The 13,506-nt window shown below is 35.5% G+C and overlaps 2 protein-coding genes across 2 annotated transcripts; one reads left to right on the forward strand and one right to left on the reverse strand.

Annotated features, from left to right (window-relative positions):
* Positions 1–214: 214 nt before the first annotated feature.
* On the forward strand, positions 215–9,001 carry LOC113400989 (nucleoporin SEH1). Its single transcript, XM_026640684.2, has 9 exons — positions 215–421; positions 771–927; positions 1,252–1,405; positions 1,879–1,986; positions 3,144–3,257; positions 4,049–4,207; positions 4,432–4,592; positions 4,683–4,830; positions 8,705–9,001. The coding sequence occupies exons 1-8, from the start codon at positions 287–289 to the stop codon at positions 4,823–4,825; spliced, it is 1,131 nt and encodes a 376-aa protein (XP_026496469.1). The 5' UTR covers positions 215–286; the 3' UTR covers positions 4,826–4,830; positions 8,705–9,001.
* Positions 5,564–13,150, reverse strand: LOC113400987 (serine/threonine-protein kinase SIK3-like). The gene is made up of 11 exons (XM_026640681.2): positions 12,759–13,150; positions 11,956–12,084; positions 11,432–11,604; positions 11,220–11,278; positions 10,769–10,898; positions 10,371–10,519; positions 8,170–8,321; positions 7,083–7,804; positions 6,616–6,696; positions 6,097–6,157; positions 5,564–5,679 (listed from the first exon to the last, which is right to left on the reverse strand). The coding sequence occupies exons 1-11, from the start codon at positions 12,891–12,893 to the stop codon at positions 5,602–5,604; spliced, it is 1,869 nt and encodes a 622-aa protein (XP_026496466.2). The 5' UTR covers positions 12,894–13,150; the 3' UTR covers positions 5,564–5,601.
* Positions 13,151–13,506: the final 356 nt, after the last annotated feature.

Raw genomic sequence — 13,506 nt, forward strand, 5'->3', positions numbered from 1 at the left:
GCCATAGATTTTTTTTGTAACCTTATTTGATTATCTTATAGAATGATAAAAAATGTGTTATAAAATATATATAATTATTAACTAAAAGCCATAAACTATATGAAGATTTGTTTTATTCAAAAAATGAATACTACCGACACAATTCACAAGTGCTATTAAATTATTAAATATGAACGCACAATAGTCATTATTATTTTTAATACTATACGTCAAAGTCAATGTCAATTCATCCGTTATCATTAATCAGCACTCGTTATTTTGAAGTCTCCTTTTTTGTTATTATAAAATGAGTGAATTAGCAACTACTAATTTATTTGAATCTCAAACTATTATTGCTGATCATAAAGATCTTATTCACGATGTGGCTTATGACTTCTATGGTGAGAGAATGGCCACTTGTTCGAGTGATCAGCACGTGAAGGTAGGTTATGTTGTTATTATCAAAAACACTTAACATAATTGTAATACTTATTGAATTAGATTTTTTTAAATACAAATTGTGATCTTTATCGTTGTCTTCATAAATTATAGAATCTTTACAAATCGTTAATGATAAATTTAGTAAAAATACAATAAATTTATTTGATAAATAATTAATTTGATATTATTAGATTTTCGAGATAACAGAGTTTAGTATGTTTAAAACCTTTGTAATCTTCGTAGATATAAATACTTAGTTAAATACTATATTATATTATCATTCCTTAGCAAAAAAAAAAAATGTTTTAAAATGGAGGCAAACTTCAAACTCCATTGAAATACATTTACAGGTGTGGGATACTGATGGCCAAGGAGGTTGGCGTCTAACAGCTAGTTGGAAAGCTCATCATGGTTCAGTGTGGAAAGTTACTTGGGCACATCCTGAATTTGGACAAGTACTGGCCACTTGCTCCTTTGACAGAACAGCTGCTATATGGGAAGAAGTTGGTAAGGTTTATTAATTTATTTATAAATGTCCACTATATTAAAGCATACTCTAACCACAGCAGTTATTATAAATAAACAACTTTATTGAATAGACTCATTCTTGGTTGAAATCTTGAAAAAATAATCAAATAGTGTGTTACTAAGTACATGTTTATTTAAGTATAGTCATATAAATAGTAAATAGACAATTTTTGAGGGATAAATTTAAATTATTTTGTTCCATTAATAGAAAAAAAAGGAAATTATAACAATGTTGCTTGACTATTTAACACTATTTTTTTGTAAATACTTTGTTGTGTTATACAATTAATTTTACTTTTCTAGGTGACACTTCAGCATCAGGTTCAGAGAAAGGCCTACGGACATGGGTTAAACGATCCAACTTAGTAGATTCCAGAACTTCAGTGACTGATGTAAAATTTGGCCCAAAACATTTAGGCCTACTACTTGTAACATGTTCTGCAGATGGTATTATAAGGTGATCAAATCATGCTACAAAAAAAGTTTTGTTCATTTATATATATATAAGACTTATTTTCAGTTTCTGTAACCTTAATCAAAGTCTGAATAACTAAATTTCCTTATCTGAATGGTGATTGGTTAATCGTGATACAATCAGCAACCAATAAATGTGCAGTATTTAATAGTTCAAATTAGACTAACTAATCTGACTTTCCTCTAGATTGAACTGATTTAAGCTTGGCTAGTGCATATTTTGTCTTAAAAAGATATTTAAAAGTTCACTGAGCAGGAAAGTAAATGATCTTGAGCATTGAATTTTTGTTGTTCATAATTAGTATTATGGTTGGTGTTGATGGAAAACATTGTAAGGAATTGAATGAATGAAAATTTGATCTTTCCAATTAAAACACTTTGTATTTGTATTTTTAATTTTTATTAAATGAATACATGTATATTTTATTATAAATTGTATTTTTATTATTATTTTAGGATATATGAAGCACCAGATGTTATGAATTTAGCACAATGGACATTGCAACATGAAATACCAACGAAAGTCTCAATTAGTTGCCTTTCATGGAATCCATCATTATCTAGGTGAGTTTGGTATTGTGTTACAGCTAAAACTGTATTCCAGAGATGAAGGATTCACACCAACTAAGTCAGCAAGCAGAAAAAAATTTTTAAAACAAAGATTATTGATTTCTAAAAAATAATGCATTAGCATTAGCAGCCTGTAAATTTCCCACTGCTGGGCTAAACTAAAGGCCTCCTCTCACTTTGAGGAGAAGGTTTGGTGCATATTCCAATACGCTGCTCCAATGCGGTTTGGTGGAATACACATGTGGCAGAAATTAGGTTACACATGCAGGTTTCCTCACAATGTTTTCCTTCACCGCCGAGCATGAGATGAATTATAAACACAAATTAAACACATGAAAATTCAGTGGTGCCTGCCTGGGTTTAAACCTGAAATCATCGGTTAAGATGCACGCGTTCTATCCACATCTCGGAACAAAAAAAAAAAAGACGAAAATCTATTTATCTAACAGGTGTGTTTGTATCTCGTAAGTCTTTTTATATGTATGGCACTTCTGAGTTAATTAAACACATGCTCTATAGACTAAAACAACTCTATTGAATGTATTTTTTTTTAACACAAAGGAAATTAGCCATCTGTGCAGGACTCATTGCACAAATGTGTGCACAAGTGCAGCACTGCTATTTGATTAATTCACTTCATGAGATGTGAAATTAAGAATTTATGGCGATATGTTATTTTGATGAGTTATTCAAATGTTATAATTATTTCTGTATTAAGTTTCGAGTTTGTTCTAACAGAATTTAATTACATTAACATTTAACATTCGTTTTTTTTTTATAAAATTAGTGTTAATGTCTAACAGAATAGCCCTGCAGATTTTAATGTTAGATTAAATAGTGGTTTTTAGACATTTAATTCAGTCCTTAAAAACAAAAGCCTACTTATAAATATATATATACTCTATTCCAATGGGAATAGGAAAGAACCAAAACAAACCGTACTTTTCAATATCACGAGTGTTTTGTTGATAAGTCCGCTTTATGATTTACTACAAACAGTTCTTGATTAATATATCTTCATTTTTAATACAACAATATTTCACTTAACTACGTAAATCCACTTTAATTTGACTTCCAAAGTAACGAAAACATTTTTGCCGAAATTCAAAACGCCATTTTTCGATATATATATTGAAACTTTCCTTTCACAGAAGTAATTCAAACCCTCCAATGCTGGCTGTTGGAAGTGACGAACCTAATAATGTTAATGCAACAGGAACCCAAAGTGATAAGATTGCAAATAATGAAAAAGTATTTATATATGAGTGAGTATCTTCTATGAATTATAAAATATTTTAAACAACAAACTTGTAAAAGTAGGCAAGACGTGATGTATCAGTATCAGGTATATGTGAACAAACACATTATCACACTGTCTGATACTTCAGGAGAAAGACCAATGTGCGCCGTTCGCAATTTGTCGTAAGCTTACAATCTGGCTAGATTTATTGGTAACTAATGTCCGATAACATATATTCTTTTAATGACTTTTCGACTATGGTGCTAACAATCAAGCTTCAAATATCCTTATAGGCTATTGAAATGTTATAAGTTGAGGGCCAAACTGAATATTTCTTAGAGGACGCAATTTTAGTTATGGAACAGGTATATGGTCAATACAAGCTTAACCCCAAGTTTATGGGGTTGCCATCCGTTTATCGCGAAAAACGTGTTTTCACCACTTTTTTCAAGATGGCGGCCGGGGGACAACGGTGGCAATTCCACAAACTTGAGGTTAAGCTTGTATTGACTCCCCTATATGTTCCATAAATAAAATTGCGTCTTTTAAGAAATATTCAGCCCATGTGACATTTCAATGGGCTATTAGAAATCCTTATGATATTTTTTAAATCTCATCAAAACGACTGAACAACAGATCTGAATGAAATTTGTCCCAGAGATAGATCATGGTCTTGAATAGCACATAGGATACTTAACTTTTTTCCCGGAAAAATGAGCTTTCCAAACACCCACATCTCCCTCCCCCCTCAAACGCGGGTGAAGCCGCGCGCGTAAACTAGTAGTTTGATCTACGATAATTTTTATAAAATTTCAGGTACAGCGAATCGTCACGTCGATGGACGAGAACTGAATGTTTATCTTCTGTAGTTGAACCAGTTAACGATTTGGCTTTTGCGCCAAACTTGGGACGCTCCTTCCACCTATTAGCGGTTGCTACCAAAGACGTTAGAATCATCAAGATTGAACCTCTTTCGTAAGTCCTTAATAGTAAAGTATGTTAACTCGGGCAATAGCCTCTACAAAGTGAAATGTCACAAATATATTTTTAAATTTTCTCCTGCTAAGCCTCGGGCAGCACGAGTACACTTATGAGAAAGTATGTTGTTGGTTTTGTAAAGACTAAACAAAATGTTTTGTAAAGGTTTTGTAAACAAAAAACGTATTAACGTATCACCCTATCCGATCAAAATATTGCAGGGAATCATCGAGCACAACCAACGGTGGTGGAGTGCGGTTCAAGACGGAAGTGATGGCAGCTTTCGAAGATCACAACTCGTGCGTGTGGCGCGTTTCCTGGAACGTGACGGGAACGCTACTGGCATCGTCCGGCGACGACTGCTGCGTCAGACTATGGAAAAGTAAATTCATTGACCTCGTAAATTATTTTGGTTCCTCTATTTTAATATAATTGATACGAAAATCTTAAATATGTTTTTCCCGCCCTACAGTGCAGTACATGAACCAGTGGAAAGGCGTGGCCGTGTTCAAGAGCGACGCGGCGAGCAGCGAGGCGGCGGCGCCGGCGCGCGCGCACACCACCTACACGCGCCTCGCCGCCATGGCCAACCCCGCGCACATGCCCTACCACTGACACCGGTCCGTACCACTCCGATATAAGACATGGCCAACCCCGCGCACATGCCCTACCACTGACACCGGTCCGTACCACTCCGATATAAGACATGGCCAACCCCGCGCACATGCCCTACCACTGACACCGGTCCGTACCACTCCGATATAAGACATGGCCAACCCCGCGCACATGCCCTACCACTGACACCGGTCCGTACCACTCCGATATAAGACATGGCCAACCCCGCGCACATGCCCTACCACTGACACCGGTCCGTACCACTCCGATATAAGACATGGCCAACCCCGCGCACATGCCCTACCACTGACACCGGTCCGTACCACTCCGATATAAGACATGGCCAACCCCGCGCACATGCCCTACCACTGACACCGGTCCGTACCACTCCGATATAAGACATGGCCAACCCCGCGCACATGCCCTACCACTGACACCGGTCCGTACCACTCCGATATAAGACATGGCCAACCCCGCGCACATGCCCTACCACTGACACCGGTCCGTACCACTTCGATATAAGACATGGCCAACCCCGCTAAAATTAAAAACACTTTGTCCACAAATAAAATGCCGTTTTCGTAACTAATATTGCGGTCTATTTAGCAAAATAGCAGTGGAACAAAATTTATACTATAATTTTTAACACTAACACTAGTCAGAATATAATAAATTTATTCACTTAAAATTACATTAAACGTGACATGAATGGAATTTTAATAGATTAAAAAAAATAAGTCGTTCGAAAAAATATATTATATAAATCGATAATTTAGTCATTTCATGAGCGCCGTCCGACGCAGCCGCTGCGAGTGAGACTCTTTGCTGAGAGGTCTCGTTGAGAACCATCCGACCTAAAAAAAGGTTATTAAATATAAATAAACGATTTCATACTGAAAAAATATATTTGTATTGACTATAATATCAAATCCATGTCGTTAAAAAACAAACTACAACATTCAAATAATTTGAGAAGGGATTATTATATTGGATCGATAAACAAAGCATTCTTATTCTTAGTCAAGATAAACCGTTAAACCGAGTTAAACAGGGTAGTTCCTACCAAGTCTACTTAGTAGTCATTTGGACTATCCCATGGACTTTCCATAGTGACAAATAGTTTAACGATATGCTGTTCAAATGTACTTAACTTGATTTGACTTGGTATAAACAAAAATACTAAACTTTAGTTTTCAATTAATCTTTTTAAAGCCCTGTCAGTCAGTTTCATATCTATACAACTCAAATCATTAATAACGTGTGGTTCTCACCGGCATCGCTCGTTCACTTTTACAGTGACTGTTCGACGATGAATGTGGACTGATAATATTTCTGAAAATAAAATGTACTTTTTAACTATATAATATTTATCAAAAATATATTCGTAAGGTACTAAATTTTGCCCCAAGTTTTCATAAAATTAACTGACTTGACTACCTCTTTGATCTAGTCGGCAGTACCAGAGGTTTTGGGTTAAAAAGCCGCAATGTATCCATTGAAAAAAATTCAACCTGGTCGTGACTGATTTGCAATTTAAAATAAAGAGCGCACTTGTATCTGTACACACCTACATGCACTATAATATTCTGGGAAGTGTACCTTTAGCCAATTTATATTAAATGAAACTTTCATTTAATATAAATTGGAGAGAGAGACAGAGAGAAAAGATGGGAGAGCACTAAACCGTCAAATCTAAAGAAAGGGGCGTATAAGGCTGGGTTCCCAGCGTCTAATAAGCGATATACATAAATAATATATATAATATAAGATATGCATAAAAAAATAGTCACCCTAATGAAGCTCGCTTAATCGTTGTCGCGGTGCTTTGTAGAAGTATTCGAGTCGATGGACTTGTGACGTTATTTCGCCAACTGAAAACATAAAAATACCGTCACACATTCGTTGAACTTTTCTGTCGCAAAGTAATAATTACTAAGAAATAAAGCAAACTATTTTTATATGATGATATAGAGAGTAGATAATAATATTTGTAATTGTGGCCCGGACTTGTTGGACACAGATTTATTAATCCCCTAAATCCTCGTTATATGAAGGCTCGTTAATGTCCTTTTTATGACGAATAAAAGAGATAGGTGTGACCACAGGCATAAAGAACCTCAACGTAACGTAACGTACCTCTTAGTTCCCAATTTTTGCGGATGCGCATTTTCGATGTAAGGGATGGTTAATATTTCTTACAGTAACAATTTCCATGAGCCATCAGATCACTCATCAAAAAAAATTATGAACAATTTACCTTTGCAATCCATCACCAACTCGTTTGTAAATCGAATCTCTTTTTACGTCCCCAGATCTATTCGGACAACTATTGAGTCTTAGAGGTTCATCCAAATCAGGTCTTCTAACACTTTGGTTTCTATTCTGCCAAGAAGTATTTTTAGCGTCTGCCACGTCCAAGTTGGAATGTTCGTTGATACAGGGTAATCTCCTGTCCAATCCGTCTCCATTTTCATACACCTTGAAAACTGGCTTTTTCAATCCATACACGCCCAATGGTCTGGTTAATCTTGTACTTTTATTTGATTCTGTGATTGTTGTAGTCGGTATTTGATTGACTTTCTGAGAAGTGTTTGGAAGGACCGAGGAATTGAAATTGCTCACATTTAAAGTTCTGCTATTCACCATTTTGGGGATAGTCGGTTTTATCATTTCAGATTTTTGTATTCCAAATTGACTAACTCTTGCCGGTTTTGTAATAAGGTCAGGAATGGAAAGAGTCTTTTGACTGCTACTAGGTGTATCGAGTTCATATTTAGCGCGATATTCAGGCGGAGTTTGTGGTCTAGATTCTTGTGGGTTGGCAGACCAGAGTAAGTCCACTATGGATGTTGCATAGAGTTGATGAAGATGTGTTTTAATATTGTAAATGCCAGCTATTGCGCCGAATGGATCAGCTTTAATATGGGCCACCACGTCCATCAAAGTTTGTCCGGACAGTTCTGATATCTGTCTATATATCTGAAATATAATAAATAAAAAATCATAGTTTAACCTCATAAATAATAAGTAATAACACCATTCGTATTGTAATTATATACATATTATAGTCGAATCTCGCAAGTAAAAAATCCTTTATCTTAAATGGAAAATATGTATCCCAAAACATTGTCAATATCGGAAGTGAAGCTATAACACATATATTATGACACAAAGATGTGAACATCAAAATATTGCTGCCGTTTGTCTGACACAATTTATTTCGAATAAACATACCTTCAAGGACAACTTTTTTGAACATGTAAAGGTAAACTAATTTGAGAAAAAAGAGGCGCAAAATGCAGTTCCCGCTGCTGTACACGCTTAATGCAATACAAGCTGGATACCTCTCTATTAGCTTTGGAATCGACGGATCCAAGCGGGTGAGTTTTCATTCTCATGCCTGACTTTTTGACCCAACGATGTCTCGCCGCTTCCTCTATCTTCATCCGGAGCTCCACTTTCGGTTCAAGAAGCTGTTGGATGAAGTTCTTACATTCTGAAAACGTTTAAATCTATCAACAGTATAGACCAATTCAAATAAAACTAAAGTTTTTGTACTCAATCTTATTTTAATTTTGTCGATGACATGGCAACGTGGTACAAGCATGACAGCAAACGCAGGGAGGGTAAAATTTAAATCGATCTAATTTTAAATAGCATTTAATTATTTAAAAATAAAGTCAAAGCTGCTATAAATATTATCCATTAAAATATTATTTAACGTTTTTATTAAAAAACCTATTTAAATAACAGTCTAAAATATTTTAAATTGTATATGTCCATATTTCAGTCTACACACGCTTTTCATTTATGTTTTTTTTTTTAAAAGCACCACAAGGAGTTATTTCATATTCCTAAAATAACATGTATTTGTTTCAGGCATCCCACGGGGGAACCGTCATCACGAAGAAAAAACGTGAGAATGTTTATCAGCATAGACTGAAATGGACTGAAGTTCTTGTGTTAATATATATCATTTAAAATTGATTAATTTTGTTGTGTGAGTGAAATAAATAATTGTAACAATTTGATCCTGTACGGAAGATAAATCATATTAAATTTGAATGTGAAAGTTTGTCCTATTGCAGTGATAAAAAATATTAACAAATAAAGTGTATATACGTAGTGTATAATTAAAATAATTTTTTGATGGCATAGGCTTAATGTTTCATAAATAATAATAATAGTTGAATAAAGTACTCCATGTAACAAGGCAATTGATTTAATTATATTATTAACAACATATTATCAAAGTCATAATAATCGATACAAAAAATTAAATGTAATCTACTAACTCGGCCAAGTCTATCATAATTGGAACTAAAAGTCTACTTCTATTTCATAATTTTTAAACAGGATTTTGTATTTATAGATATAAATATTATTTTTATCAGTAGAAATCGAAAAGCTATGTTGCAGTAACTATTTCATTAAAACTCTTAATTCAATCACATCAAATAGAAATTGTTTTGGTCAGGTAACAAAACTGTGAGTTTCCGGCTTCAAGCAATCATTTTATAATGGGACTTTACCTAAAAACTAGTCGTCAACTATAACAACAACAACTATACATTATATTAAACAGTATAATTGTAGCGTAATCTGTTTTCTAGTAGATTTAAGACTGCCATTTTAGCAAGTTTGTAGACGAGTTAATTTCCAACGGGTCGGCTCATGGTCCAAGAAGATTTGGCAACAAAGCAGAAAAAGAATTAACTCAATACTGCACATAGCACTAAACGCTGTACCACAAAATATACTTGACATTAAAACGAAATAAAAAGAGTAAATATAGTTATATTGTTTTGTAATGTGAAATAAGATGGCGGTCCTTCTCAAAATATCAAAATACCCCATCGTGTGACCAGCACAGATCAATGACATCAATTCTCACAAATGGTGTGAGTGAAAGAAATGAAGCGCAAGAGAATATTAGTTGACGAATGAACTATTTTAGAGCAGAGCCCTGCTAATGGCAAACCAACTGACTTTTATCGATCTTATTTGACGACTATATATAATTACATTGACTTTTGCTATCACCGTCCCATACCGTGTGACCCATATCATCTGTTCTGCTCGTCCAAAAAATGGAGTCGGCTACATCAAGTGAAATAAAAAATGACACTATCATATCATATCTATATGGGGCAGAGACTGGACCGGGACGAGTGAATTTGAATAGTGAAACCCCATAAGTAACGGTGCAGCATTTTAACCGAAAATCAGTCTAAAGATAAAAGAGAGAGAGATGTGTTTACCCCGCATTTGATCAGGTTGAATCAGCTTCAAACTTCTAGTCAAAAGATGAGTTATGTACTCAGACTACTATATCGAACCGCTATCCTAAGGAGACTTGTAAGGCCTAGTGAGGATATAACCATGTGCGATCAATAAGCCACTCTACTAATACTCCTAGGCATTTGCGGTCGGAATTAATAGGGGATTTCGTCTCCGTTGATGGATGGGATGTTGTGTGTTACATATATCAAAGGTAAAAGGCAATTTTCAGTTGCCATTTTACAATCAATATTGTTAACCTCACCCGTGGAGACGCAAACGAGCGCTGCTCGTTGTCGACGAGTGACGCCGCGTGCGATGGCGGCTCGTAACTGCGAACGCGAGCCGCTCCCTCCGCCCGTCGCCGACGAAAACGGTAACCCACCCGTCACCATGCCGTACACTATGACACCGCTGGGGACATGATCACATTAATGGCACCGCATAGTATCGTGATCGTATTGACAAATACGTCCGATGTAATATAACGACATTCATTTCAATGCCATATCGCAAAGAGCGCTAACAAGAGATTTTACCGAATAGAAAAGATCCTTAATTCATAAGTATTATCAAATTCAACTTCGCTAAAATCGTGAATAAATCTTGTGATTACTTAAATACAGGGCTCGATCATATTAGTGCGTTCAAAATACCACTGACATGCTCCACAGATCGACTTCCGGTCCGTAGCGACGTCCGTCCTCGAACAGCTCTGGCGCGGCGTACTCCAGCGAACCGCAGGGAGTTGCGAGCGCGCCGCCCGCACGCCACAAATTAGACAGACCGAAATCTAGACATATCCCTTACTAGTATTCACTCTAAACGTGACTGAAGGACACGTTAAGCGAGATTTGATGTAATTTAACCAAATTTTTACTACATTCGAAAAGTACAACCAAAATAAAAATATTTACCTCCAATACTGTTTGTCGATTACTTAATGTTGATTATCTCAGGATAGAGCTTTTTAGTAAAACATAATTGATATATTTATTAGAGCGAAAATATATTTGAAAGTCACGTAATACAAAGTATTTTATTTCTTTCGATTACTTTCAATTATAGATGGTATATTTAATTAATAATCTATTTAAGGTCTTTCCAAACCTACCAACAATCTTGATGTACTGCTTTGTGCTATCCAACATGATGTTTTCCATCTTCAAATCCCTGTCAAATAATTGTATTCAAATTAAAAACAAATCCTTGTCAAAAACAATTACATTTCATTGATTGTTCATAATTTCATGAATTGATTTATGGTATTTTTGAATAAGATTTTCCCAGAAAAGAATCATTGCCTATTTAGTCCTAGTCAGTTACCGATGTACAACTCCACGTGAGTGCATGTGCCGCACAGCGGACACTAACTGCGCCGCCAGCGAGCGCGCGCGAGGCTCGGGAAGCCCCCGAGCAGAGCCGCGCGCCTGCAGCACATGCGCGCACAGATCGCCGCCACACGCAGCTTCCATTACCACGTACAGGCGGGGACCGTGCTAGAAAATCGTTCTTTTATGCAAGTATGTTTACATAGAATAACAAACATTATTTAAATAAATTTTGAATGAAATAGATACATTTTTCAATATCAATTTAGGATTTTTGCAAATTGTTGATAATGCCAGTGTTTAACGTTATACTTGACAGGTACAGGACTTGATTTAATTTTATAAACATAGGCATACGAGATATAAGCATTATATATACTCTGATAGCTACTAAGATTTATTTTTTACGTGGCGACATCGCGCCGGAACATTTGCAAGTTTTTTTTTGGACTACCTTAGTTGCCATGCAGCATAAAATATCGTACGCATAAATAGCAAAAGGGTTGTTAATAAATTTACCATCATTGTCTCGTACAATGCGGCAATACAAGGGTGTCGAAGCTTGGCCATCACTCTCGGTTCCCGGTGCAAGTTACGACGCGCGTACTCTTCCTTGATGCAAGTTAGATCGATGATTTTAATAGCTACCTGATTACAATTTAAAAAATATAATAACTATTAAAAAAAAAGTTACTGAAATGAGATTAAACATTTTTTCGATCGTATAGCACTCTACATGGCAGTGCTTTTGAGTCGTGCAAAATACACTACTGTACGAAGCAATATTATTTTTTAATTCCCTTTTTGAAGTTATTTTTCTTTAGAAGCGTTTGAAAAAAAATAATATAAGTGAATTTTAATAATGCGCGCACATAAGGTGATTTGAAAAGTACATGATGAAGATGCTCGCTGAACCGCCAATTAAATGTCAAATCGTTGTCTGATGCTGATAACATCGTGTAAATCTCTAATATTATATTTACCATACTATTTTTAATTACGCCAAAGAAGTAAAACTTCTTACGCGCTTAAATAAGTACATGCACCTTTTTTATATATGTACACCACCTGATGGTAAATGGTCACAGCCACCTGTAGACACTGACACTATTAAATACCCCATACCCTTCCTTACGTCGGCAACGCACCAGCAACCTTGGAAACTAAGTGCTTATCTCCCTAGTGCCTGTAGTTGTACTGGCTAACTCACCCTTCAAACCGGAACACAAAATACTTAATTATTAAATACTTTGTGACCATGCTTATAAATTCATAGTAACTAACTCAAACATTAAAATTCAAAAGAATAAAAATATTTGGACCTTCTTTCCAATGATCCTATGCGTTGCTTCTTCCACTCTTGCAAAATGCCCTTTTCCCAAGACCTTACCGGTCATCAGGTAATTTCCAACACTATAAACTTGGCCCCTGCTTCGAGTCATACTGGCCATCTTCATATTCAACTATACCTACCCCTAATTTCGAAGCATGTTTCACTTAAAAAAATCACTTTCCGTGATCATAAATATAATAAAATTACTACAAAATAGATACGTTACAAACGTCATGAGCTCTATCGTTTGTTTGGTCTTCAAAATTGGAACGATAAAGTGCCGTTTGACATTTAGTATAACTATTTTTAACATCTGATAGTGACCAGTATGCAGGGTATGAATTTAGCGCCATGTCAAACCTAACTGCCATTGCTATTAAGTTCTATTATTTTAGTGTCGCGATTTAAATAATGTCTTAGCAGTATGGTTTCGGCAGAATAGAATAGAAAGACACAATCTCAACTCGTAGGTGTTACTACCGTGGCTGCCGATAAGGGAATGTTTGAGAACATTCATCGATCGAGCGTAAATATGCGTATGGTGGCGGAAATTAATCCACCGGCAAAATGTTTTACATCAGGTAAGTAGCCAAATGTAAAAGTTTCGCTAAACTTTTTTCATGAAAATCAAACTGTAAAAGAATAATGAACCTCTACAAATAGCGAATGCTTTAACGAACTTAACATAATAAAGCTGAGAATAATAAATCAAAGTACACAATTTTCAGCCAGTGATG

The sequence above is a fragment of the Vanessa tameamea genome, chromosome 18 (genome assembly GCF_037043105.1).
Source record: "Vanessa tameamea isolate UH-Manoa-2023 chromosome 18, ilVanTame1 primary haplotype, whole genome shotgun sequence".
Taxonomy (NCBI): Eukaryota; Metazoa; Arthropoda; class Insecta; order Lepidoptera; family Nymphalidae; genus Vanessa; species Vanessa tameamea.